This window comes from Mustela nivalis (assembly GCF_964662115.1).
Source record: "Mustela nivalis genome assembly, chromosome: 9".
NCBI classification, from domain to species: domain Eukaryota; kingdom Metazoa; phylum Chordata; class Mammalia; order Carnivora; family Mustelidae; genus Mustela; species Mustela nivalis.
This window is the reverse complement of record NC_139028.1, coordinates 112,855,541-112,882,221: the sequence shown is the minus strand read 5'-3', so window position 1 is coordinate 112,882,221 and position 26,681 is coordinate 112,855,541. Positions and strand designations below refer to the sequence as shown.

The 26,681-nt window shown below is 62.3% G+C and overlaps 1 protein-coding gene across 8 annotated transcripts; it reads left to right on the top strand.

Moving 5' to 3' along the window:
- Positions 1-6,753: 6,753 nt before the first annotated feature.
- On the top strand, positions 6,754-25,934 carry CDC42BPG (CDC42 binding protein kinase gamma). Of its 8 annotated transcripts, none has more exons than XM_082748324.1 (37): positions 6,754-7,387; positions 10,047-10,138; positions 10,220-10,303; positions 10,662-10,757; positions 11,054-11,202; positions 11,714-11,807; positions 12,023-12,223; positions 12,336-12,584; positions 12,953-13,032; positions 13,850-13,947; positions 14,050-14,130; positions 14,413-14,501; positions 14,606-14,785; positions 15,109-15,201; positions 15,308-15,429; positions 15,506-15,578; positions 15,811-15,917; positions 16,005-16,119; positions 16,354-16,502; positions 16,586-16,674; positions 17,077-17,129; positions 17,217-17,315; positions 17,405-17,464; positions 17,732-17,837; positions 18,053-18,186; positions 18,282-18,421; positions 18,523-18,604; positions 19,359-19,575; positions 20,489-20,551; positions 20,655-21,254; positions 22,303-22,400; positions 22,481-22,565; positions 22,693-22,813; positions 22,960-23,077; positions 23,257-23,380; positions 23,516-23,601; positions 24,595-25,934. In XM_082748324.1, exons 1-37 carry the CDS (start codon positions 7,228-7,230, stop codon positions 24,649-24,651), a joined length of 4,644 nt encoding a protein of 1,547 aa, XP_082604450.1. In that variant the 5' UTR covers positions 6,754-7,227; the 3' UTR covers positions 24,652-25,934. The 8 variants fall into 8 exon arrangements, with proteins under 8 accessions (XP_082604450.1, XP_082604449.1, XP_082604451.1 ...); XM_082748323.1 differs by having other exon boundaries at positions 7,083-7,387; positions 23,513-23,601; XM_082748325.1 differs by having other exon boundaries at positions 7,093-7,387; positions 17,220-17,315; positions 23,513-23,601.
- Positions 25,935-26,681: the final 747 nt, after the last annotated feature.

The following is a 26,681-nucleotide window of genomic DNA, read 5'->3' as shown; positions in this document are numbered from 1 at the left end:
CATTCTGGTGTTCCTCCTCCCCGACCTCGGATGGGTGGTGGCCTCCATGAGTCTGGCCTGGCTTGGTGCTCCCGCCTGGGCCTCGCGTCCAGACATCAGAGACCAGGGACAACCCGCCCCTTCCCGCTCCTCCATTCATTCCCTGCTGAAGCTCTCTCCTCCCTTCTCCCCTCGAGCAAAGCAGGGCAGCGGATGTCTCGGATGCCCTCAGAATCCATCCCCCCGGACTGCGGGACGGGACTGGAGGCAGTGAGCAGAGCAGCCGGGGCAGGCCACCTCTCAGCTTTGCCTTGGCCGGGCTCTCCCAGCAGAGCCATGGTGGGGGAGACCCAGGACCACCCCACTCACTGGCTTCCTGCTGGAGCCACGGGCAGGGGAGCACGCGTCCCACCGGGCACCCCCCAGGCCAGGGCTCAGGGACTCCTCCGTCGGACCTCTTCGGCGCCCCCTGACCCCAGCCCCCCAGGGCTGCTCCCCGGGCTCTCGCAGGGTCTGAGTTACCTGCGCTGGCTTCAGCCCACGGGTGTGTGCAGTATCCGCTGAGGGTCGCGGCAGCCTCCTGGTTGGGAAGTCGCCGTGAGGGACCCTAGCTCGTGCCCACCTGCCTATGGCAAGGAAAAGCAACAGAAGACGACTTTTTTTTCCCCCCTTGCATTAAAAAACAAGTTGACTTGCACTGAAGCTGGCTTTTGGTGCTGAGTTGTCTCTCCCTGGGGCCTGCGCCCTGCACAGCACCTGCTGGGATGCCGGCCGAGCATTAGGAGGGCGGAGGCGCCCGCAGAGGCCGCTGGGCAAGCCTGCCGGGGTGCAGTGGGGGGGGTCCCCTCCCCGGGATGCTCAGCTCGGCAGCACAGAGTGAGGCCTGCCATGCGGCTGATGGTCCCTGGTCCTTGTGCTGGTGCGGGCTATATTGGGAAGGGGAGGACCGGGGTGAAGAAGCGGAACTTCCGGTGACTGAAAGCAGGCTGGCCCCGGGGGCTGGGGGAGAAGGTACCTGCCCTCTGCCGCCTTCCCAGCTTCACCTCCAACCGGGGCCCCTCCCTAGCCTCAGGCAGTTGGGGGTGCCCCGGGTCGCTGGGCCCCAGGAGGGATCACCTAGACAGGGGTTTACTGGCTAGCCTCAGGGTGGCTTGGAGACCCTGCGACAAAAACACAATTAGGAAGGGCTGGTTCCAGAGGGAACCGTGGCCAGTTGAAACTAACGCGCCCTGGAAGGTAGAACACTCGAGATGTGGTTGGGGTGGACACCGGTCAAGCCGGAGCAAAAAACAGGTCACAGAGAGGTGCCCGTGGCTTCTGAGGGCCAGGCTGTGGGCCGCAGCCCACGTGGCAGGTATCCAGTCTGATGGCCAGTGGCTGAGCTAGCGGGGGCTCGCCAGTGTTCCCGGTACCACTCCGAGGGTTTGCCTTGACCACCAAGACCCAGGAAATCGCTTTTTCCCATTTCACCTCCAGGAACCGGAGACTGGGGAGAGCTGGGGGCTCCAACCCTGTCGGCCCGACTGCAGACTACCAGCGCTCGAAAGCAGCCTTTAAAAAGGAATCGCTCGTGGGGCGCCTGGGGGGCTTAGTCGGCTGAGCATCTGCCTTCAGCTCAGGTCATAGTCCCGGGGTCCTGGGATCGAGCCCCGCATCCGGCTCCCTGTTCAGTGGGAAGTCTGCTTCTCCCTCTGCCTGCCCTCTCCCCCTGCTTGTGTTCTCTCTCTGACAAATAAAATCTTAGAAAAGAAAAGCTCGCTGTGCTCCCAAACTCTGTGTGAAAGACTCAGGTTTGAGAACCCCACACGGAAGGTCCATTGCGGTCACTCCGGCCCAGGGCCTTGAAGGCTCAGGACAGTCCTCAATTTCCAGGGGTCACCCGAGAGGTAGAGCGTGCTGTTCGAGCTGCTAGAGAAAGAAAACAAAACTTCCAAGTTCTTACGGAAAGTGGGTGAGAGGCGCTGCTGGCGGGCTCGGCCTCCTCCAGCCACGGCCCACACTGCACAGGGGTGCTGCCCATCTGAGGCTTGGAGGAGAGGCCCTCGGCAGCTGTCCCCCACTGCTGCTTCAGAGCCTGTGTCCCTAGTCTGTGTGTGTGTGTGTTATTGTTTTTTTAAGATTTTATTTATTTGACAGAGATCACAAGTAGGCAGAGAGGCAGGCAGAGAGAGAGAGGAGGAGGCAGGCTACCTGTCGAGCAGAGAGCTCGATGCGGGGCTCGATCCTAGGACTCTGGGATCATGACCTGAGCTGAAGGCAGAGGCTTTAACCCACTGAGCTACCCAGGCGCCCCCCTAGTCTGTGTTTTATAGCTGGGGGGAGTGGGGTGTCTTCTCCCAGGCTGAGGTTCAAGTGTGGCCAACCCCCGTGAGGACCGGCGCTACATCTCTTCCTCCTCCCCACCCCACAGCTGGCCAGAATTCTGGGCAAAAGACCCCTCTTCAGAGCCTAGTCTGGGGAACGGGGCTGCTTGCACTCGGCCCCTAGAGCTCCTGGAATGAGAGGCACCTCAGTCCAGCACCCAGGGAGCCATGGGTGCCACCCCTGTCTAAGCTGCACTCTGCAGCTCTGTTTTCTTATATTTTTTAAAAATTTATTTATTTGCTGGAAAGAGCAACAGAGTGTGAGAGCACAAGCAGGGGGAGTGGCAGGCAGAGGGAGAAGCAGACTCTCCGCTGAGCGAGGAGCCTGACGCGAGACTCGATCCCAGAACACTGGGATCATGACTTGAGCCAAAGGCAGACAGACACCCAGCCGACTGAGCCATCCAGGTGCCCCTTTTTAAAATATCTTATTTATTTGAGAGAGAGAGAGAGAGCGCGCGCGAGCGAGCGCTCGGGAGCTTGAGGACGAGCAGGGGGAGGGGCAGGGGCAGAGGGAGCTCCGCTGAGCAGGGAGCTGGCTCCCTCCCAGGACCCAGATCAAGACCCATGCCAAGGTAGACAGACGCCCAGCCAGCTGAGCCACCTAGGTGCCCCCGTGGCAGCTCTGTTTCACACATTCATGCTCCACATGAGAACACACCAGAATGAGCATTTCTTCTATTCTTCTACTGTGGGGCTCAGGCCAGGCAGGCAGGAGTTAGAATCCCAGTTCCACCACTTGGCAGAACTCAGCCTCTCCCTTCCCGAGACTGTTTTCTTTCGGTGCCAAATGCAGGGACCCCGGCTTCACTGAGGCCGGGTCCCTGGGGTGCCCTACTCCAGCCACTCGCTATGGTTGGTACGGGGGTGGGGTGTTAAGGGTTGGTGCAGGGAAGCCCAGCACCCCACCCAAGTCCCAGAACAAAGCAGGCAGGGCCCACCCTTCCCTGAAGTGGCTCACAGACTGGGTGGCGCCCGTGGGTCAGGGGGTGGTGGCCGAGGGGCTCCTGGGCCTGGCTTCCTGTGCACCCAGAGGGATTGGTAATTATAAAACCACGTGGGGCCGCCACGGCTGTGGAGCGTGGGAGCCCCTGTAGCGTGTTGGAGCAGCACAGAGAAGGTTTTTGGAAGAAAAACCAGGATGATGAAATCACCATATGTCCACCCATTTGGAGCTTTGGACTTTTCAAAGGACACACCCCCGGTGTGCTGGGGAGGGCAGGGGAGTGGGCATGCTGGGCTGCCAAGACTAGCTTGGGGAGTGGGGGGGCCCCACCGCACCATCTCCATCAGCTCTTCCCCGAAAAGCCACCCCTACAGACAGACAGTGCCATTAAACCCGAGTGCCTGAGCAGCAGGACACAGCAACCACCCTGCCTCCCCGACAACCACACACTCTTCCTGGACAGACAAGCTCCAGCAGCCATTGGTGGTCCGTCTTCTTTTGCGTCTCTGGCCTGAGCTGGGCAGTTCTCCCTGGTGCACAGAGACCACGGCCCAAAAAGAGAGGGGCCGCAGACCACATGCCCTGTCAACAGTAGGAAGGGCTGTATGAGGCCACAGCCAGCCTCTCAGTTTTCCCCAGTCCTCTAGGGCAGGAGTGGGTCACTGCTTCCGGGGCGGCCAAGGGCAAGTGCAGTCTGGCACTCTAGTCACCCCTGTGGGACCATCTGCTAGAGCGGCTTCCCGAGCACGGCTGGGAAGGGTTCAGCCTCAGCCACGGGGCTGCCTCTCTCTCGACTTTGGGGGAAAGGGGAGCCACAGACCAGGCTGGGGAGGCCTACGATGTGGCTGTCAATGCGAGAGACCCTGGAGCCTGTCTTGCTTCTCACAGCCCCAGAGGGCTATACTCTGGGGGACAGGAGAAGCAGAGTTCCCTGCCCCTTATTTGGGACCCCCTTATCTGGGCTGGCCTCTCTCCCCCACTAAGCCCAGGTCACACCGTCTAAGGCCCTTTGCAGAAGTTCTATGTCAAGTCCACTGTCATTTGGCCTTTCCTCACTCCTGTCCCCAGCATAAAGGCACAACACACTGCCCTCCTGCTCCCCGGCGCTGGCGGAGACCTGCAGCCTGGGTCAGGAGGCAAGCTGGCACTGCCCCCCTCCCCCCTCCCCAGACTCAAGGTATTAGTTTATTACAGGAGGGAAATAATAACCCCCTCCTGGCGGAGATAACAGATCTGCAGTCCCTTTGAGATGCTCAGAAGCACCGCAGGAATGGAATGTGAGGTGTAATCCGGAGATCTGCTCTTTGCGGACTGGGTAAGAGAGGGGAGAAGAGGTTATGAGGGCAGCAGGTGCCGCATCTGGGTGGGCCTCACACAAGCAGTGAACGAGATGGCAGTAGGGAAGAGGGAAGTAGTGGGGGGTTTCCTGCTCAGACTCACCCGCTGAGCAGCCACGGGGCTGGCCCACAACAGGGGTCCCTGGGGCAAGGACCTAAGCTCAGAGACAGATGTACTGAGACAAAGCAACTCTGGGTACAAGAACTTTCTGGGCTCAGGGCTGGAGGACAGGTGCTTGTGGAGGCCGGAGGAGGAGGAGTTCAGGCACTGACTGAGTGCTGAGAGGTTTTCCGACCTTGGAGCCCCGCCGGAGTGGGCAGAGCACCCAACCTCCTTTGACAGATAAGGAAACTGAGACTTGGAACAAGGATGTGACAAAAGTGAATACAGAACCAAACTGAACCAAGTACCAGATAGGCGGGGAGTGCCGAGCCCTGGTCCCAGTTCAGCCCAAGCAGACCTGGGCAGGACTCCCGTTTTTGTGGCCCGTGACTCAGTTTCCCCTCTGCTGTCCAATGTGGGCATGGAATCTTTTCTTTTTAAGATTTTTAATAAAATATTTTATTTATTTGAGAAAGAGAGACAGGAAAGCACGAGAAGGGGAAGGGGCAAAGGGAGAAGCAGGCTCCCCGCTAAGCAGGACCCTGGGATAATGACCTGAGACGAAGGCAGAGGCTTAATGGCTGAGCCACCCAGGTGCCCCAGATTTTTAATTTTCTTAAGTAATCTCTACACCCTGGAGCTTGAATTTACAACCCTAAGATTTCAAGAGTCCCAGGGTCTAGGGACTGACCAAGTCAGGTGCCCCTGTTGTGATGTTTTTTATAGGGAGCCCCTAGTAAAAGGCAGGAATTCCAGGCATTCGGGTCCCTGTGGGGATGGAGACTTCTGGGCAAGAGGATAGCCTTGTCTGAGAATAGCATTCAGAGGCTAGGGACTTGCCAGAGGTCGCACTTGGGAGTGATCCAGGACCCAGAGGCCTCACTGGTTGGCCCGTGACTGCTGACCCCTGGGGGCTGGGAGCAGGGAATCAGGGTGTCCAAGAGGGGCAGGGGGAATGGCCCATCTTCCCACCCAGGACACTTTGCCTACCCTCTAGTTCCTTAGGAAATGGGCACTTGGACTGGTCCTGAGCACCTGGCCCTCCTCTGGTCTCTGGCGCCCTCCTGTGGTCTGTAGAGGGGGGGCTCTTCCTGTGGGCTCCACCCCAGCCCTGCCCCATGAGGAGGACCCAGAATGCTTCAGGTAAGAGCACCCCAGAACTCCTGCCCCCACTCCCTGCCAGGAGTGAGTGAGACAGCCTGACTCCATTTCCCCATTTCGTTGACGGTGGGCACAGGGAAGCCACAGGGCAAGTCTCAGAGGACAGCAAATGGGACACCTGAGAGAAAGTCCCCTGTGTCCCGCCAGGGAGGCTCGGTTCAACTCCGCTGACATTCACAGAGTGCCTCCTCCACCAACACTGGCAATGACCCTGTCTGGACTCAACGAGGTCCCCGTCTGAGGGGGCAGGCAAATCCCCAAAGAGATCGCCTAATGGAAGAATTTGTTGTCTAAAGCCACTAAAATGCCCCACCCTTTGTTCTCTCCTCTTGGACAGACCCACAGTCCCCTGGCGTCCGGTCCAGCCCAGCTGGAGACAGCTGGGCAGAAATCAAATGTCACTGGACAGAATCAGTCCCTCCCCCTCCTGCCCAGCTTCCACCTCTCCTTGGCCCTCACGTTCCAGGCTGGCCACAGGCCTTGCTCCTGCCGAGGCTTGAAAAGCCTGTGGTGGAGTTGCCAGCCCAGCTCCACTCCAGGGTCTAGCTGCGGGGCCTCCTCACCCTCAGACTCTCCATTCACCTCCGTCCTTCTCAAGCCTCAGTGTGTCCATCTGCCAAATGGGTGTAACCATCCCTGCCTCACCTACCTGTCTCCCGGGTCGGCTGTAACGACACAAATAAAATGAAATCAGAAACTAGCGAGGTTCCCACCCCTGCCCCGCTCTTGGGGGTAGGGGGGTGTGCCAAGCGCGGCGGGCATCCCGGGGAGCGAGGGGACTACAACTCCCATCCGGCTCCGGGGCCGCGGGCGTCTCCAGCCCCCTCTCCCTGAACTAAGGAAGACGCAGTCGCTGTCCCAAGGAAGCGAGGGAAGCTGAACTGCCCCGGGCATCCCCTACCTAGGTTAGGGGCCGGCGAAGGGCCCGGTAGGGCTGGGCCTGGGGCCGCACAGAGATGTAGGCAGCCTTCCCGGCCCGTACGGAAAGAACCCCCTGTCCAGCCCAGCCAGGAGTTTACTCTTCGGGGCCCGCCCCCCCACTTCCTGGCCGAGGGTTGGCCCCGCCCCCGGGCGCCTCCGCCCTCCCACCTTCACCTTCAGTCGCGTGTCCCATTGGCCGGAGCTCACCTGCTTGTCCGTCGAGGGGCGGGGCAGAGGGCGTGGCGCGGCGCCCAGGTGTGGGCGCGCAGGCGGCAGCGGAGGAAGGTGACAGCGGGGAGGGCGGGAGGGGTGGGGGGAGGACTCGCGGACGACCCGCGGACCGACAGACGGACGGGCCGACGGGCTGGCATGCGAGCGTCCCGGCTCTAGCCCAGGCGCGGGGCTCCGGCCGCAGCCATGGAGCGGCGGCTGCGCGCGCTGGAGCGGCTGGCGCGGGGCGAGGCCGGCGGTGGCCCCGGGCTCGACGGCCTCCTGGATCTGCTGCTGGGGCTGCACCACGAACTCAGCAGCGCCCCCCTCCGGCGGGAGCGCAACGTAGCGCAGTTCCTGAGCTGGGGTGAGTGACTCGGGCGGGACCGAGGTGGGGCGGCTCTAGGGACACCGCGCGGAGACCCTCTCCCTCCCGCGCCCTGCGCCCACAGACCCTCCCGCGGGGAGCGGCACCCCGACGAGCTACCCGCATAGAGCCCGCACTGGCCCTGACATGTGCCACCGGACCCCTTGGGCCCTCTCAGCTGTACACCTTACCTTCCCTCAGACTCACACACACACTCCTTCCCACTCACAGAAGCTGGCGCGTGTTCACAATACACAACTTACGCAGACACACACAAGCTTGGTCTCAGGTGTAGACCTCAGACTCGTGTCCACCTCACATGTGCTACAGAATCGGGTCAGGGACTCCTCACTCACCTGTCATACTTCATGACCCTGGAGAGCAAACAGGCACACACGCAGACCCGTGTGTCTCACGCACTGACACACACGCTTTCTCAGTCTCCCACATACCGCACAGACATGCTGAGATCCTCACAGCTCAAGGAGAGACCCGGGGACCCCACACTTCGCCCTGAACGCCGTCCCAGCCACACTGGCTGTTACACACTTGCCTACTACTCACAGATCCATGGGGATTGCATACTTGCACATTCCTACACACGCACACACACACAAACACGTCCATCTCATGGCACACAAGGCCACCCCAAACTGGACACAGGCACCAACCTCAGCCCCTTTCCCTGTGCAGGTCGCTGGCCAGGCTTCCTGAGTCTGTTCCCCAGGGTGGGGGTGGGGGGGTCCGGCTGGAGGTGGGTCTGCACCCCCTCCTAGTTGACTCCTCTGAGTCACTGGAAATGGGTGACCCAGAGCAACGGTCAACCCAGTGTGGGCACCAGCCTGGCACCAGCCTGGCACCAGCCCTAGGCCTCCCTGGTTATGCCTGGCCAGGCCGTGGGGGGGGGGGGCATGAAGCCTGGCCGGGAGGGTGGGGTGAGGCCAGTGTTTGCCCAGTGGGTGACTAGCGTTCCCGGCACTCCTTAGCTCTGGGTAGGCACAGGGCCTGGCCTGGTTGGGGGCCCACAAGACAGTCCAGTGAGCTGGCTCCGAGCCTAGCCCTTTCCTCCAGGATGAGGGCAGCTAGGAAGCCCCTGCCTCTGGTACCTGCCACTCTCCTTGGGACTTTTTTGCACCTTACTCCTGTGTTTCTGACCGCATTGTCACCACCTGCTGTGACGCCCACACACGCGTGTGTGTGTATTTGCACACACATGTGCTCCTCCCTGCCAGCCTCTAGTGTCTCTGCCCAGGACCCCAGCATGGGGGCCTGTGTGTTGACATCTCCCGAGGTAACCCAGCAGGGCGGTGACTCACTCTGCTCCTGCTCCAACTTGTCCCCGCTCCAGCCCAGAGCCCCCATCCCCTGTGGCAAGGCAAGAGGACTGGGCAGCTTGTCCTGGAGACCTTGATCCTCCCGACTGTGGGCCCCGGGTTTTGGTTCTTGTCTGGCTGACAGGTAGCCACGCTGGCCTCAGTTCCCCCCCCGGATGCCTGTGGCTGCTTCTTCCCAGCTGCACACACAGACCTGGGAAAGAGACAATTAATTTCTGTAATGAGGTTTGCACACCACCCCTGCTGCGGGGGTTCTGCCTGATAAACCTGTGGAGCAGCTCTCTGTCCCACCCACAGACCCGCCCAGCTGGCAGGGAGTTTACCTGCTGGCCGGGGGAAACTGAGGCAGGGAGCCAGACTGCAGCTGCCCCCCAACCCCACCACCCATTCTTGCCTCCCTGAGTTTCCAGGCTCCAATCCCCTCCCTAGGCCTGTGGCTTCTCGGGGCCTGGAAAGGGCCTGGGAGTGGCTGGAGATGCCCCTCCAGGGAGTATAGGGGACTGGGAGAAGAGGGGGTTCTCGCCTGGGTGAAAGCCGAGTCCAGAGAGGGAGGCAGGGCCTAGAGTTGTAGGGCTGGTCAGGCCTGGAGGAGATCTTGAGGGTTCACTCCCTCAGGTGCCAGCGTCAGGCGCCAGGGAAAGGTTTTTTGGCTCTGTTTTTAAGTCTTGTGAGAACGTGGGCAGACCTATTTATGCCTCCAGACTGAGAAGGCCCCACATAGGGCACACAAAGCCTGCCCTCCCGGAGCCCTGCAGAGCCACCGTGTGTCCTGTCCTCTGGGGCTGCCCCAGGCCTCCCTCGCAGCCAGGTACCTCCGTGCCTATAGGGTCCCAAGACCAGGGCTCCCAGCTCCCAGTGGCAGGGAAGCCTCTCTGGGGACAAGGAATGTCGTCTGTCCAGTTTCCCAAGACAGGCCCGGGCCTGGTCCTGCCAGGTGCCAAGAACTGTGAGCTGAGGGTGGGAATGGTGTATCCCCTTCCTCCCCAGGGTGACCTGGTCAGCCAGAGTCAGCCCCAGACTGGGAAGGACTACAAGTTCCATCAGCCCCTGGAACCAAGACTACCTAGAGTCAGGGAACCCTGGATTTCAGGAGGTCTGGGGGCCAGGTGGTCAGCAAAGCCCACCTTCCGTGCTGCTTACTCCACGACTGAGGCGGGGATGGTGCAGCCCCTCTCAGCAACTTGGCCAGAGACTCCCCCCTCCCTGGGGAGGCCATCCCTGCCCTGGCCTCGTGGGGGTCGCAGCTCCTGCTTTCCCCAGGCAAGAGCCGGAGCCGGGGCCCTCCCCTTGGGGTCCCTGAGCTCTGCTCTTCTGTGTCCCCTCAGCCAGCCCCTTCGTAGCGAAGGTAAAAGAGCTGAGGCTGCAGAGAGATGACTTCGAGATCTTGAAGGTGATCGGCCGAGGGGCCTTCGGGGAGGTGAGCGCAAGGCATGGGATGGGTGGGGAGAGGGGGTTTGCACCCGGGCAGAGCTGACCGCGGTGCTCCCTGTGGCCTCAGGTCGCCGTGGTGAGGCAGAGGGACAGCGGGCAGATTTTTGCCATGAAGATGCTGCACAAGTGGGAGATGCTGAAGAGGGCTGAGGTCGGTTTGGGCTCCGATGGGACTTGGGCGTCCTACCAATGGGCAAGGGGTGGGGACGGGGGTGCTGCCAGTGGGGTGTACGGGGCATACCGGGGAAGGGGCAGGCGATGCTGCTGAGCATGCCTCCCCCATTGCTTCCCCACGATAAGCCCTTCTTAGAAGCTAACATAGTTCCCATTTTCCTTATGATAACACTGAGGCCCAGAGCCATAGAGCGCAGGCCCCGGCTCACACAGGCAACCTCATTTTGAGCTCCCAGACTGACTGATTCTTCCTCCATCCCCTGAGCTGGGGAGGAGGGTTTCCTGGGCCCTGATCCCACCATTCCCCCCTGCCCCACTCCCCAAAACTGCTGCAGACTGCCTGTTTCCGGGAGGAGCGGGACGTTCTGGTGAAGGGGGACAGCCGCTGGGTGACCGCTCTGCATTACGCCTTCCAAGATGACGAGTACCTGGTGAGGGGACTCAGCCAGGTTGGGGGGTGTTGCCTGGGGATGAAGGAGATGCTGGGTCCGAGGAGAGAGAGACCCCTCCTGTGGGAACCATGAAGCTTCCACTCCCTGCCACCTGCTGGGCCTGGAGCCCCTGCCTATGCTCTGGCTGGACGCTAGTGACCCCAGAGCTGCTGGGACACACTCATGCCTTCCCAGAACCCCTCAGGACCATGGGGCGGTGGGCAAAAGCCAGGGCCCCAGGACAGTTACCCCCCACTGTCTGATTCTTGGCCACCCCCCCTTCCACCACCATCCAGTACCTGGTGATGGACTACTATGCTGGGGGGGACCTCCTCACTCTGTTGAGCCGCTTTGAAGACCGCCTCCCACCCGAGCTGGCCCAGTTCTACCTGGCTGAGATGGTGCTGGCCATCCACTCTTTGCACCAGCTGGGCTACGTCCACAGGTAGGGCCCCCAGTCCACCCGCTGACTGCCCTGGTGACGGCTGCCAGTGGTTGAGTGCTTAGCACGTGCCAAGCCCTATGCTGGCTGCTTCGTACATGTGACGCCTTTGAGTCCTCCCACCAAAACCCTGTGTGTGGGGGGGGCTGCCCTTGTCCCCAGGTGAGAAAGTCAGGGCTTAGTTTGGGTTTAGCTAGCGGGCTGCACCGGGGCAGTCTGACTCCCGCATCCCCCATGGTGGGCCCTGCTCCCTCCCGGGATCATCTTTATGGGTCCTTCTTCCCAGTCTAACCAGCTTCTCCCTTTCTGGGAGTCAGGAGGCCTCGTCACCAGCCTCCACCACCCCCCGGCCCTCTGTACACATGCACACACACTGTTCCTGTGTGCTCGTGGACATGCGTGTGAGCAGATACACGCCAGCGTGCGTGTGCCCACGTACTCCCATCCAGGCATGTGCCTGCACACACCCCTGCACACACGGCTCAAGCCCTTCCCTTCCCCTGCGCTCCCTCAGGGATGTCAAGCCGGACAATGTCCTGCTGGACATGAACGGTCACATCCGCTTGGCTGACTTCGGCTCGTGTCTCCGGCTCAACAACAGCGGCATGGTAAGGCCCCGGGGTGAGGGCAGGGGCCCCCCGGCACGCAGAGCTTCCCAGGGCAGGAAGGACGGGGTCGAGGCCGCAGGTGGGGTCACTGGGCCAGTGGGAGTGTCAGGGCCAGACCCGGGGGCTCTGGTGAGGAGCCATCAGGCCTAGCCAAGCCCAAGGCTGTCCTCATGGTGTCGTCACCCCTCCACCCGCACCCCCCCACACACACACAGGTGGATTCGTCAGTGGCGGTGGGGACACCGGACTACATCTCCCCTGAGATCCTGCAGGCCATGGAGGAGGGCAAGGGCCACTACGGCCCACAGTGTGACTGGTGGTCTCTGGGCGTCTGTGCCTATGAGCTGCTCTTCGGGGAGACGCCCTTCTATGCTGAATCCCTCGTGGAAACCTACGGCAAGATCATGAACCACGAGGTCTGGCTGCCAGGAGGGTGGCAGGAGTCCTAAGCCCCCATAGCTGGGATGTCCATGGGCGGGGGTGGGGTCCGGGACACCCACCTGCACCCTCCCTCCCCCTGGCCTACAGGATCACCTGCAGTTTCCCTCGGACACGCCCGATGTGCCTGCCGCTGCCCGGGACCTGATCCGCCAGCTGCTGTGCCGCCAAGAGGACCGGCTGGGCCGTCGGGGGCTGGATGACTTCCGGAACCACCCCTTCTTTGAGGGCGTGGACTGGGAGCGCCTGGCAACCAGCACGGCCCCCTACATCCCTGAGCTTCGTGGGCCCGTGGACACCTCCAACTTCGACGTGGATGATGACACGCTCAACCATCCGGTGAGTTGTGGGTCCCGCTGCTGGACCTTGCTGGCTGTGGAAGCCCCCAGAAGTTCTCCAGAGGTTCACAGGCATTACGGTTCACCTGTGCTACGGTGGGTTGTAACGAGTGAAGGTCTTTGGACCTCAAGTGTCATCCTATGAACCGGAGGTCTTGTGAGGAAGAACTCTCAGTGGCACCTGGGAGGCCATGGCTGTGAGGACTCGCAGGGGTCGTGGTCTGCTTAGGTGGGGACCAGGTCACCCTCCTCGGTTCCATCTGAGCAGGAGGAGGTCGGCATTCCCAGTCCCAGGGCAGTCTCCGGGTTTTGAACCTCAGCCTGGAGACAGGCCTGTGGGGTGTGACACTCCTTCCCCTCCTGCTGCAGGGAACCCTCCCACCACCCTCCCATGGGGCCTTCTCTGGCCACCACCTGCCATTCGTGGGCTTCACCTACACCTCGGGAAGGTGAGTCTAGACCTCACATACCTAGTGGGAGGCCTGGCCTGGAGGTCACTGGGCACGTGGGCCACTAGGACCCCGGGAAAGAGGTTGAATGGCCGACCCGGTGCCTGTCCGTGACTGGAGTCTGGGTGCGTACTCTGAGCTCTCGGGGAGACAAGTCCCATGTGCTCAAATTCTGGTGGAGCCATGCCGATGCCCCGTCTGGGTCGCATCCCAGCATCTGGCCCTTAGAGGACCCTCCACACAGGCTGAGAGGGTCCCAGACTCAGAAGCAGAGACCTAGAGTTGAAAGGGCCCCTCCCAGTCCCTGAGCTGCCTTTTATGCCTCTTGATGCCCATTCTACACTGGGCCAGGTGACCTAGATCATTCGAGGGGCTGGCCTGAGTCGGCGGCGGCAGTGAGGAGGCGCTCGGAGGAGCCAGCAAATGGATCCAACCGGCACTCTGAGCGCCACCGTGTACGGGGGATGGGGCCAGCTGGCCCTGATCACTGTCCTGCCAGTCCCTGGAAGAGGGCCTTGAGGAAACTGAGGCTCAGATATGTTAGGTGACCAGTCAAGTTCAAGCGGCCTCTTAGGTCCAGGGCTGGGGCTTGAACCTGGGTCTGGGGGATCTTGGGGCACGGCCCTGCCCACTGGGATCCTGGGGGCAGGGTCTGGTCCGGTCTGGTCTGTTTCTGCCAGCACAGAGCCCAGGGCTGGGTCCGGAGCTGGCACGCAGAGGGTGTTTCTTGGATGAATGGATGAGTGGATGCGGGAAGGTGGAGGGGCCCTTCGTGGGGTGGGGCTTCTGCCACCAAATGTCGTCCTGCTCTCCCCAGTCCGGACCCTGAGAGCAGTTCCGAGCAGTGGGCTGGCCTCGAGCGGCAGCTCCGTTGTCTGGAGCAGGAGAAGACGGAGCTGAGCCGGAAGCTCCAAGGTACTAGGGAGCCAGCCCGGCCGGGGTTGGGGGTGGGGTCTGACCCGGGAGCTACTGTTGGACTAGCTGCTCACCAACGGGTGCCCACCCCCTGCCCCGCAGAGGCCCTGCAGTTCTCCTCAGACCATCGGGAGCTGGAGAGGCTACGGAAGGAAGTGCAGACTCTACAGGGCAGGCTGTCAGGTATCCCGCGCCCCCGCCCCCACCCCCCCCCATCTCTTACCCCCATCCTCACCCCGGAGGCTGAGCGGTGTAACTGGCGCCCCTGGGTCCAGCCTGGATTCCAGTCGTGTCCCGACTCTGGACACGAGGTGTGGTCTTAGGGAAATATTTTAAACTCTCTGAGCCTACCCATAGGAAATGGGCCAAGAAGACCCATTTTCTTGGGCTGGGGTGAGGGTTTTGGCGCATGTGGAGTGGCTGAGGCCATCAGTATGCAAGGGCCTCAGTGACCATTCCTGGCAGAGACGCCGAGGGACAGCAAGGCCCAGACAGACGGTGGGAGCCCGGGCCAGGACAGCGAGCTACAGCAGGAGCGAGACGGGCTCGTCCAGGTGAGGGCCTGGTGTGGTGGGGGAGCGGCCCAGGGCTCTGTGCTCAGGAGATCTGTGCCCTGACTCCAGGCCTTGCCCTCTGCACCCGCTCTCTGGGCCTCCAGGAGCTGGCCGAGGCTCAGGCAGGGCTGCGGGCGCAGGCTCAGGAGCTACGCAGAGCCCAGGAGCGGCAGGAGGAGCTGCTCCAGAGGCTGCGGGAGGCCCAGGAGAGAGAAGCGGCCACAGCCAGCCAGACCCAGACCCTGAGCTCCCAGCTGGAGGAAGCCCAGGAGAGCAGCAGGAAGGTGTGTGATAGGGGCAGGTGGGGACTGCTGCTGTGACACACACACACACACACACACACACACACACATAAACACACACCCTTGGGGCTGGAAGAAGCCCTGGGAGCTTGGGGCTTGGTGCCGGCAACACTGCACACCTTCGCACCCCCACTGTGGATGCCCGCGGCCCCAGCGAGGGGATGCGTTGGCCGGGGGACCCGGCTGGACGGTCCCTGCCTGCATCCCTGCCATGGCTGCCAGGGCCCAGAGAGTGTAGCAAGGCGGGGGAGTGGCTTGGTGTGGACATGGTCAGCAGTGGCTGTCCCCATGCCTTCTCGTCACAGTTACAGGCCCAGGTGGCTACCCTCTGCCGGGAGGTGACACAGCTCCAGAGACAGAGGGAACGAAGTCTTGAGAAGGACTCTTTCCGGGTCAAGGTAGGGCGGTCTAACCTCTTCCAAGGGGCACTTCCGCCTGGGTCCCTGGAGTGCGGTGGGCCATAGCTCCTCAGGCCCCTGCCCTGACCTGTCTCGTGTCCCCAAGACCATCCACACTGCCTCTGAGACCAATGGCACGGGGCTGCCGGAGGCCGGGCCTCAGGAAGCGCAGCTGAGGAAGGAGGTGGCGGCCCTGCGCGCGCAGCTAGAGCAGGCCCGTGGCCACGCGTGAGTTGGGCCGCCGGGGTTGGGGGGGCGGAGGGGTCCTGCGCTGGGAGTCATTGGGCCATCCTCGCTTCCCCAGGCTGAGTGGGAAGGAGGAGGCTCTGTGCCGGCTACAGGAAGAGAACCGGAGGCTGAGCCTCGAGCAGGAGCGGGTGAGCATGGCGGACGGAGGTGGACAGACCAACAGGCAGCGGGACGGAAGTGGGGAGCTGGCTGGGGGGGGGGTGGTCCGAGCTGCCAGGGTCCTAGAGCAGGCGGTCTCCCCAGCCCGGTAGCACCCACAGCTGGCAGGCGAGCTATGGTGGGTAAACTAGGGTGGACACGGATGGGCCTCGAGGGTGCTGGGACCTCCGGGGACTGACCCTTTTCCTGCCTGGTCCCCAGCTGGTGGAAGAGCTTGAACGGGAGCAGCAGAGCAAGCAGCAGCTGGAGGGTGAACGGCGGGAGACGGAGAGCAACTGGGAGGCCCAGATCGCTGACATCCTTAGCTGGTGGGAGCCGACGGGGTAGTGGGGAGGGGCTGGGCCCAGGTGGGGCTGAGGGTCCAGGCCATGACCATGAACCCCCTTTGCCATCAGGGTGAACGACGAGAAGGTCTCAAGGGGCTACCTGCAGGCCCTGGCCACCAAGATGGCCGAGGAGCTGGAGTCCTTGCGGAATGTGGGCACCCAGACGCTCCCTTCCCGGCCGCTGGTGAGAGCCTGCGAACACCCTGGGGGGCGGGCGTCCCAGGAGCCTCCCTCAGTAGACAAGGACATTGAGCTCGTGGAAGATCGGTGACTTGCCTGAGCTCACAGCAGGCCAGTGGCCAGTCTAGGGCTTTGAGTCTGGCCAGGTGGCGTGGACAGCAGTGCGCTCAGGTGGGAGGGGCCTCCGAGGCAGCCAGGCCCTGGGAGGCATCTTACGCTGGCGCCCCCTGGCCACCAGGACCACCAGTGGAAGGCACGGCGGCTGCAGAAGATGGAGGCTTCGGCCAGGCTGGAGCTGCAGTCGGCGCTGGAGGCTGAGATCCGGGCCAAGCAGAGCCTGCAGGAGCGGCTGACGCAGATGCAGGAGGCCCAGCTGCAGGCTGAGAGGTGAGAGCACCGGCAGGCCCCGCCAAGGGGTCTCGGGACCTCTGCGGAGGCCTCTGACGAGCCCTCTGCCGCCTGTCTCCCAGCCGCCTGCAGGAAGCCCAGAAGCAGAACCAGGGCCTGCAGCAGGAGCTGGCTGCGCTGAGAGAGGAGCTGGCAGCCCGCGGCCCAGGAGGTGAGTGCTCCCGTGGCCCCGGGGAGCAGGTGTCCCCACAGCCCGGGGGTGGGGGTGGGTGAGTGCTCCCACAGCCCAGAGGTGGGTGCTCCCGCAGCCCGAAGGGTGAGTGCTTGTCTGCCTGCCTGTGCTGGAGTGAGGCCTCCGGCTCCAGCCTCATGAGGACTGAGGGGGGGTCCACGACAGCCTTACAAGACTGTGGAGACAAGTCCAGACTCTGCTGCTTACCCCACTGTTACCCAGCGCTTACAGAACGCCTGCTGTACCCACCACAGCCTGCCGTCCGTGCTCCGTTTCACTGAGGTGGAAACTGAGGCACTGTCTGGCCCCCAGTTCCTCAGGAGTGAGGGTTAGGGCTGGGCCAGGGCCCCACCCCCAGTGACCTGTGCTCTCTGTTTGCAGACACGAAGCCCTCAAACTCCCTGATTCCCTTCCTGTCCCTCCGGAGCTCAGAGGTAAGAACTGTGCGCGGCGGGGCCGGTTGGAGGGAGTCCTGGGGAGAAGCACAGGGGTCTTGACTTCCTCCTCATCTCACTGCCCAGAAGGAGTCCACCACGGATGCTGGTCTCTCGGGAGAGGCTCCGAGGCCCGGTGTGGAGCCAGAGCTGAGGCCAGAGGGCCGCCGCAGCCTGCGCCTGGGGGTGAGGACAGGCGTGAGTCCCGCGTTTCGGGGGCTGGGCCCCCCCGGCTGCCTGTGCCCTCCTCACCCATCCACTTGCCTCCCCCGTAGGCTGTGTTCCCCAAAGCGCCCGCTGCTCCCACCGCCCCTGCTGAAGGTCCTCCAGCAAAGGTCAGCACCCAGAGGGCTGGAGTGGGGTGGGGGCACCAAGCCATTCTGCCAGGTCCCTGCCTGGGTCCCTCCCCAGGGGTCACGGCTGGCAGACTCCACAGGGGACGGGGGCGGTGAGTTTGAGCACCGTGACGGGCTCACTGGGGCTGGGCTCACACTGCCAAGGCTCGTCCCCTGGATCCACCGGAGGGTGGCTTCGGGGATGGGCCACAGGGTCCTGGGAGGCCACGGTCAGCTGTGGGTAACAGGCGTGTCCTGCCTCCCCAGCCTGGTTCGCATGCGCTGCGACCCCGGACCTTCCCGTCCCCTACCAAGTGTCTCCGCTGCACCTCGCTGATGCTGGGCCTGGGCCGCCAGGGCCTGGGCTGTGACGGTGAGACCCCGCCCCACTCCACCTGCACGCCCCGCTCCTGTTCCTGGGGGAGGGAATGAGATGCCCTGATCCGGACGCACCCCAGTTTTCCTGCTGCTCTGTTTCGTGCTCTCTTTTTTTTTCTCACGTGATGGGGGAATTGGTGACAGTTCAGAGTCCTGGTTCCAGGCTGTCCCCACCCAGCCTCACACCACCGGCTTCTGCTTTCCCCACAGCCTGTGGCTACTTCTGTCACTCAGCATGTGCCCCCCAAGCCCCGCCCTGCCCCGTGCCCCCTGACCTCCTCCGCACAGCCCTGGGAGTGCACCCCGAAACGGGCACGGGCACAGCCTACGAGGGCTTCCTGTCGGTGAGCTGGGTCTGGCCAGGGAGGGGGAGGCCAGCGCGGGTCGGCTGAGAGCCCGGCGGGCCCTCCCATGCCTGCTGTTCCCCCCAACCCTGCAGGTGCCGCGGCCCTCGGGCGTCCGGCGCGGCTGGCAGCGTGTGTTTGCTGCCCTCAGTGACTCCCGCCTGCTCCTGTTTGACGCCCCTGACCCACGGCTCAGCCCGGCCAGCGGGGCCCTCATGCAGGCCCTGGATCTGAGGTGGGTACCAGGCAGGGGTGGTGGGAGCGAAGGGCTGCAGGGGTTGGGGGGAGGCAGCCAGGGGCCCTGTGACTTCTGACCAGCTCCATGGACCTCCCCAGGGACCCCCAGTTCTCAGCCACCCCGGTCCTGGCCTCTGATGTCATCCACGCCCAGTCCAGGGACCTGCCATGCATTTTTAGGGTGAGTGCTGGGCGGGGTGAGCCAGGCCGCCGTCCGCCTCTGCGTGGCCCTGCTCCAGCCACGCTTCTCTGTGTCCTTCTCCGTGGCTGCCCTCTTCACCGCCCCCTGCCCCCACCACCCCATCACCTCCACAGGGACAGCTACCATAGCCTCCATCCCACAGTGCAGCACACTTTCTGTTTGTGACGCTGGCCATGTCCTGCTCCGTTAGGATCCTTCTGTGGCTTCCTATCACCTCAGGGTGCTCCTGAGTATGGCCTTGGGTCCTCCCATTTCTGACCCTGCAGGCCTCCCCGGCCTCCCTCTGGATCCTCTCTCTGCTCTGAACACGGCTTGCTTTCTCCAGTTCCAAAAGTGCCCTGTAACCACGGACCCTTCCCATCCCGTGTCCTCTGCTCGGCCCAGGCCATACCTGAGCCTCTCCCCAGCCTGGACCATTTCCGGTTACTCCACTCACCCTCGGGGCTCCAGCAGAAATGTCTCTTCCCCACAGAGGTCATCCTTCCCTCTCAGCCTGGCCCGGGCCCTGCTGGATGTTCCCACAATGCCCCATCCCTCCCCACCGTGGCACTGGCTCAGGGCTCTGGCCTTGGTGTGCCAGTCTGACCATCCTGCCTGGCAAATCACCTGCTGGAAGACAGCTTCCAGCAGGGCGTCTGACTGCTCCCGATGGTGCTAAGAGGCATCGGCCCGGGGAGGGAGGGGATGGCCGACTGTCGGTCCACAGCCCTCCAGCCTGGGCCCCTGCCCGCAGGTGACAGCCTCCCAGCTGACCGTGCCGCCCGCCATGTGCACCGTGCTGCTGCTGGCCGAGAGCGAGGCCGAGAGGGAGCGCTGGCTGCAGGTGCTGGGCGAACTGCAGCGCTTGCTGCTGGACACGCGGCCAAGGCCAAGGCCTGTGTACACGCTGAAGGAAGCCTATGACAACGGGCTGCCGCTGCTGCCCCACGCACTCTGCGCCGCCATCATCGGTGAGCTGCATGGCTCTGGGGAGGAGCCTGGGTCTGTTGGGAGGGTTCCTGCCTGGTCACTGCCCGGTCCCTGCCGGGTCCCTACATCCACAAGCTGCAGACTCTCTGCATTATGTCCGTGACCCTCCCCCAGGCGTGGCTGTGTGGGCAGCCCGGAGCCAGGGGCTGAGGTCTAGGCTTCTGCCACTCCATTTCTCTGTGCCTCAGAGTTTCTGCTTTTTCTCAAAGCATCTTAAGTGCTTTAGCAAGAGATGAATGAGGGCTCCCGTCCTGGCTTTCTTACCGGCAGCGGGGAGACCACGGGGGAGCCGCATACTGCCCTCTGTGGGGCCACTGTGTTCGTCCAGGAGCCTGGGGCTCAGCGGGACCTCCATGAAGAAGTGAGGGAGCAGTGCCTCCTGGCTTCCCTAGGCAGCTCACCTTGGCCTTAGCCAGCCCCTGCCCTGGAGAGCTGGGGCCTCCCCCTGCACTCAGAGTGGGCACCCCAGGAGAGACTGTGCAGCTCCTCCTGACACAGGGCCCCTGTGTCCACCGGTCACTGGGGGGACAAGGGCACTGGCTGAGCAGGGACTGCTGTGAGCCGGGCACTCATGGGCAGCTCTGGGAGAAAGGACCCCTTGTCCCCACTTTACTTCAGGAGGGACAAGCCTCTGAGAGGTGACAGGACTTACCCCAAATCCCACAACTTGGGGTGGGGGCCTCTCACTCTGCCCCTGGCCCTTGTGGGCCTTCCCCCGGCCCCCTGTAGAGCCAGCCCAGACTTTGAGAGAAAAGGGTCGGTGACTCAGGGACAGCGGGCTTGCCGTCCCCATGTCCTCAGGAGAAGCTGAGGCTTAGTAAGGACGGGCAGGCTGCCTCATCTGCAGCTGCCGATGGGCCCCCTGAGCCCCGATTCTCTCCCTCCCGCTACCAGACCAGGACCGGCTCGCTCTGGGCACTGAGGAGGGCCTCTTTGTAATCCACCTGCACAGCAACGGTACGTGCCCGGCAGGGCGGGGGTAGGCCTGGGTGGGGGTCAGCCCCAGGGGCTGGGGGAGGATGGGCACGGTTGCTGACACTCTCCTCTGCCAACCCCGAAGACATCTTCCAGGTGGGCGAGTGCCGGCGGGTGCAGCGGCTGGCTGTGAGCCCCGCGGCGGGCCTTCTGGTCGTGCTGTGCGGCCGCGGCCCCAGCGTGCGCCTCTTCGCCCTGGCCAAGCTGGAGAGCGCAGAGGTGGTGGGTGCCAAGATCCCCGAGTCTCGAGGCTGCCAGGCGCTGGCAGCCGGGCGCATCCTGCAGGCCCGCACCCCTGTGCTCTGTGTAGCTGTCAAGCGCCAAGTGCTCTGCTACCAGCTGGGCCCGGGCCCAGGGCCCTGGCAGCGGCGCATCCGGGAGCTGCAGGCACCAGCACCTGTGCAGAGCCTGGGGCTGCTGGGCGACCGGCTGTGCGTGGGAGCCGCTGGTGCCTTTGCCCTCTACCCGCTGCTCAACGAGGCTGCGCCCTTAGCGCTAGGGGCCGGTCTGGTGCCAGAGGAGCTGCCACCGTCCCGCGGGGGCCTGGGTGAGGCGCTGGGCGCCGTGGAGCTCAGCCTCAGTGAGTTCCTGCTGCTCTTCACCACCGCGGGGGTCTATGTGGACAGCGCCGGCCGCAAGTCTCGCATCCACGAGCTGCTGTGGCCAGCAGTGCCCACGGGCTGGGGTAAGGCCTGCTGAGGGCCAGGCTGCGGAGGGTCCTCCTACCTGACCACCTCCTGCTTTGCCCTCGGTGGACCGCACCAGATCTTCCTCTCCTGGGCCTCTCTGCTCGTGCTCTTCCCCTCGCCTAAACTGTTTTTCTTGTACCTGGCAAACTCTTAACAGCCAAGTCCAGCCCCGATGCCAGCTCAGGGCCTGGAGCTGGTAGGCTCTCCGTAAATAACCACCATGACTTCTGTCATTGTCATTACTGCTCTCATGCTCCCCACCCTGCCTTCCCCCATTTCTGGTCTTTTGTTTCTTTTTGCTCCCCTACCTGTGTGTGCAGACCTCAGCCCTACTGCTCTTTGTACCTTCTTGTAATAACTGGTTTGGTACGATGGGGGTCTTGTGGAATGGGCTGGGGCTGGTTTCTTCATCACATCCTGCACCAGCCCAGGGAAGCACATCCTAGGGGCTATGAATGTTTGGAGGAATTAATGAGTGAATGAATGAATGAATGAATGAACAGGGCAGTGGAGGAGTCCAACACATGCGCAGGTAACTGTGAGATGGCGTTGGGCTAGAAGACAGGGACACAGCTGCCTTCACAAGCAGAGGCTTTTCTCGGGTTGGGCCTGTGGGTTGGGTGTAGCACAGACTTCGTCTGTAGGAGTTGGAATCAGGCTGCCCAGGGCTAATTCCCAGCTCTCACTCACCACTGGGTGACCTTGGCCACTGCTCAGCTCTGGGGTTCCATTGCATCATCTGTAAGTTAGGGATGATAACGCGACCTGCCCAGAGTTGTTTAAGAAATGAAGGAGAAAAAGTCTGCCAAGTGGTGGGAACTATGCCTGGCATGCCACTTAGTGAGTGCTCCGAGACTGTAATCTGATTTCTTCTGGATGTTGGGTGGGGCAAGCTGGAGTCTTCAGAAGGACCTTCGGTGGGGCGTGGAAGTTACTGTGTGGCGGCAGGACCCAGGGGGTTGTTCCCAGGGCCACGGCGGAGGAGATGAGGCCACAGAGGTGCCTGGCTTGCGGGGGCTGCTCAGCACGTCTCTTGCCCCACAGGCTATGCAGCCCCCTACCTGACAGTGTTCAGCGAGAACTCCATCGACGTGTTTGATGTAAGGAAAGCAGAATGGGTCCAGACGGTGCCACTCAAGAAGGTGAGGTCCTGCCCAGACCCCTGGCCCTGGAGTGGGGTGCAGTCGGGGAGCGCGGCTGACCTCTGTGCCTGCTGCCTCAGGTGCGACCCCTAAACCCGGAGGGCTCCCTGTTCCTCTTTGGCACGGAGAAGGTCCGCCTGACCTACCTCAGGAACCGGCTGGCAGGTGAGAAGTGCGTGTGCAAGACAGTCCCGAGTGTGTGCCTTCACGTGTGAGTGTGTGACGCTGGACTCCAGCGGACGGGGGCCCTGGGCACTTGGGAGCACCGTCCGGCCCTCTGCTCCTCCCACAGAGAAGGACGAGTTCGACATCCCCGACCTCACTGACAACAGCCGACGCCAGCTGTTCCGCACCAAGAGCAAGCGCCACTTTTTCTTTCGCGTGTCGGAAGAGCAGCGGCAGCAGCGGCGCAGGTGCGCCTGCGCGATGCGGAAGCTGGGCGGGGCCTCCCGAGCTTGGGGGCGGGGCGAAACCCAGGCCCGTCCCGGGGGCGGGTCCGTTTGGGGAGAGGGTCGGCGTGAAGGAGTTACCCCTTCCCCCCATATCCCTCCACCCGCAGGGAGATGCTGAAGGACCCCTTTGTGCGCTCCAAGCTCATCTCGCCGCCCACCAACTTCAACCACCTGGTGCACGTGGGCCCCACGGACGGGAAGCCCAGCGCCAGGGACCTGCCCCGGGTGAGTTCTCCGGAGCCAATCACAAGCCGCCGTGCGGAGGCTCAGCCAATCACCGGCCTTCCCGACCCGCTTAAGCCTCTGCTTACCTGGGACCCGAGACCTCAGCCTGTCCAGGCGGGGGTCCCCACTGCTACGGCTTCACAGCGCGGTCCCAGCCCTTCTGCACTGCCCCCCAACAGGCTCCAGAAGGGAAGGGCCGAGGCACGCGCAGCTCCGGCCCGCAGCGTCCCCACAGCTTCTCGGAGGCTTCGCGGCGCCCAGCCTCCGTGGGCAGTGACGGGCTTTCTGGAGACGCGGACGCCAGTAAGGACAACCCCGCTGCTTCCACTGCCTTCATTCGTTCCCAGAAGTTTCCACCCCCTTTGGACTCCTCATATTTGACCTTGGATTTCTGTGTCCCTCCCCACCCCCACCCCTACCATCCTGCTCCTGGAGCAGTGAAGAGGAAGCCTTGGACATCTCTGTCCAGCGAGTCCGTGTCCTGCCCGCAGGGATCTCTGAGCCCCGCAAACTCCCTGATACAGGTGAGCTGGTGGGGTTTTCTCCTCCCCTGTAAAAGCACAGGCAGTTCTGTCCGGGCTGGGACCTGAAGCCACAGAACAAGCTGGGCCCATCCCTGCCCTGGATACTAAGAGAGGCTGACTCGCCCCACAGTGGGCCCCAACGGAGGCCTCGAGTCAGGTCACCCTAGGTGGGAATCTTGGCCCTCACTGTCCCAGGAGTGTGGCCCTGGGCGAGATGTCCGGCCTCCCTTTCACCTATAAAATGAGGTTATTGTGAGATTATTCTAGAAATGATAGCTGTCCGAGGCGATGATGACTACAGCAGGGTGCCTGACACATGGGGAGAAGTCACAGAAGGGGAACTCTTCAGAGGCCCAACCTGGGGTGGAGGATCAGAGGAGAGGCCGCTCTGGCTGGGCACAGGGGAAGGTGTAAGAGCTGGGAAGGCTCCCCTTCACCCTCCGGTCACTTCTTCACTGCCACCCCCACTGGAGCCACGCCAGGCCACTCAGAGCCCTGGGACTTGCCATATTCTTTCACACCTTCAGGCTCTTGCCCCTGACATCCCCCTGGCGTGAATGCCCTCTCGTTAACGTCCAGGCCACTCTCAAGGCTCTCCACTAAGAGCACTGCCTGGCAGCCACCAGCCTCCCTAGGCCCCGGGCCCTGCTCCGCATCCCTCCTTGTCACTCCTTCTGTGCTATGGTTTTCCTCCGATGCCAGTCCTCCTCCCTCAACGGTGGGCTCCCCGATAGTGAGGGTCAAGTTTGGCTTCTGCCTAGAGAAAAGTATGTTTGCTGACTGATGAAGAATTGAGTAAATGAACAAAGGGGCTTTGATTTGGGCTCCAGGGTTAAGTAGGAGTTACCCAGGGCTTTTTCTCCTATAGTCCTATTCCCACCTCACATCTGGCCTCCTCCAAGGGCCCTGATGCAGCAGGTGATGGGTCTTGGGAAGGCCTGTGGGGGGCACTGGTCTGGTGAGGAAAGAGTCTTTCCTTCTGTTTCCCTCCAGGTGTCAGAACGGCCCCGGAGCCTTCCCCCAGCCCCTGAATCAGAGGGCTCCCCTTGACACCCTCTGGCAGGGCCCACCCCGATCCCAGGACCAAGAGACAGAAACGAGCAAGGAGATTGAGGAATGCCATGCTCCGGCTGGCCCGGGATGTGTGCAAATTCAGACTCAGGGAGGGCCTGGGTCAGAGAGCAACTTGGAAGCTGGTCTGGGTACCCAGGACCTGGGGGGCCTGACTCCCAGCCCTATCCTGCCTTTCCCCTCTGCTCCCAGCCCCTGTCTGTGCTAGCTATGGGAATAGAATGGCCCCCTTTCTGCCCTGGGGGCCCATCTGCCCTGGAGTCCTGGGGCAATTGTGCCAAAGCTCTCCTTTTCGGTGCCAAGCCTTAGAAAGCCTGCAAGCAAGAGTCAGGATGAGGGGTAGAGAAGGACTGGGCCTTGGGAGCAACGGGGGGGGGGAGGGGTCTTGACTGCGGACTGTCTAGACGGTAGGTGAGGCCACGTTGGGGTGTATCGCAGTATCTGCTCAGGGTCAATGTAGGAAAGACAGAGTCTGATCCAAACGAAAGGAGAATGGGGCGCCTGGCTGGCTCAGTCAGTAGAGCATACGACTCTTGATCTCAGGGTTGTGAGTTCAAGCCCCATGTTGGGTGTAGAGATTACTTAAAAATTAAAATATATTTTTTTTCAAAGGGAAGGAGAATAGGAACAGAGAGAATGTAGATGAGGGAGGATGTAGGTGAAGGAAGTCGGAGAAGGTCGGGATGGAAAGGAAGTGAGGGCGGCGGTGTTAGTGACTGGCAGGAGGGGGAGGGGAGGCACCCAGAGGAGAGGGTTAGAGGAAGAGCGCAGCAGAGCCGAGGGGCCCGGAGGCGAACACTACTAATGGGGCCTTTCTCTCTGGGGAGGAGCTCGGCGGGGTTGGAGACAGAGAGGGGCCCTGTGAACCAACTGACCTTGTATCTAATCCGCCCAGGGGGAGATCACTCCTAGACAGGGACAGGATGGGGAGGGTATTTATAAAGGCTACTCGGTGGGAGATGGCACCTGATGGGGGCCGCTGGAGGGTCTCCAGGCACACTCTGGCCCCTCCCAGAAAGGGGGGGGTGGTCCTTTCTCTCAAAGCTTCAACCACCTGTGTATTAGGGGATCATAGGAGGCATTTTATTATTGATCATAGTCATTATTATTGTTATTATATTACTATTTTTATTAAACTTCCCTCTACTGACAAGTTGGGGGCAAAATAAGTATTTATCTCTTCAAACGCCGTATTCCCAGGAGGGACTGACCTTGATGCTCTGTGAGTCAGTTGGAAACCAATAAAGATGACTTTTTAAGCTGCTGGCCTCCCTGCCTGGATCTGTCTTCCTGGGGCTCAGAAATTGGGGTGGCGGGGAGAGGTCAAAGATGGAGGGAGGGAGCGGGATGTCGGGATAGTTAAAGAATTGAGTTCTCTCCCCCATACTTCCAGGAATCAGATGACACATGCCAGTGGGGGTGAGGACAGTTCAACAGCAAAGGGACGGTTTACAGAAACGTGGTCAGTGTTCAGGGAACCTGCCAAGGAGAGGCGGGGCTCCGGGGCTCCTGAGCGCGAGCCGCGTGGGAAGAGATGGCGGTGTCACCGGATAGGAGCGGAGGCTCTCCTCGAACTTGGCTGTGGCTGAGCAGAATGGCAGCCAGCCCAGGAGTACATTCCTCATACCTCCCTCCACCTCCTGCCTCCCTCTGTCCAAACACAAGCAGCAGCCAGAGGACCGTCGAGTTTGGTCCCCACAGCTCGCAGAACAGCCTTGGGGGCACAGAGCTGGGTGGAGCGAGCCGGACCGGGATCTGCCGGGCCCTCCTGTGGCGCCGGCGCCCTGTTGCCCCACCCAGGCTGGTAGGTGTGGGAGGGCGCTCATTGTTCGCAGCTCCAGGGTCCCTGACTGAGCAGGAGCCAGGCCTGAGGTGCATGGGGAAGGAGGACATGGCCTGTGCCCCTGGGATCAGGAAAGGCCTGGGGAGCTGAGGACTATGCCCTGAGATGCATGGCCAGCCCTAAACCGGGGACAGTACCAAGAAGGGGCCCCAGTGTCACATCTGGC

Bases quoted from the DNA above. Each gene is read 5' to 3' on its own strand.
- CDC42BPG (XM_082748319.1), top strand. From the start codon at position 7,228: ATGGAGCGGCGGCTGCGCGCGCTGGAGCGGCTGGCGCGGGGCGAGGCC. The intron at 22,814-22,959 runs GTGCGCCTGCGC...CTCCACCCGCAG, and splicing joins CAGCGGCAGCAGCGGCGCAG to GGAGATGCTGAAGGACCCCT. The intron at 23,078-23,256 runs GTGAGTTCTCCG...GCCCCCCAACAG, and splicing joins GCGCCAGGGACCTGCCCCGG to GCTCCAGAAGGGAAGGGCCG.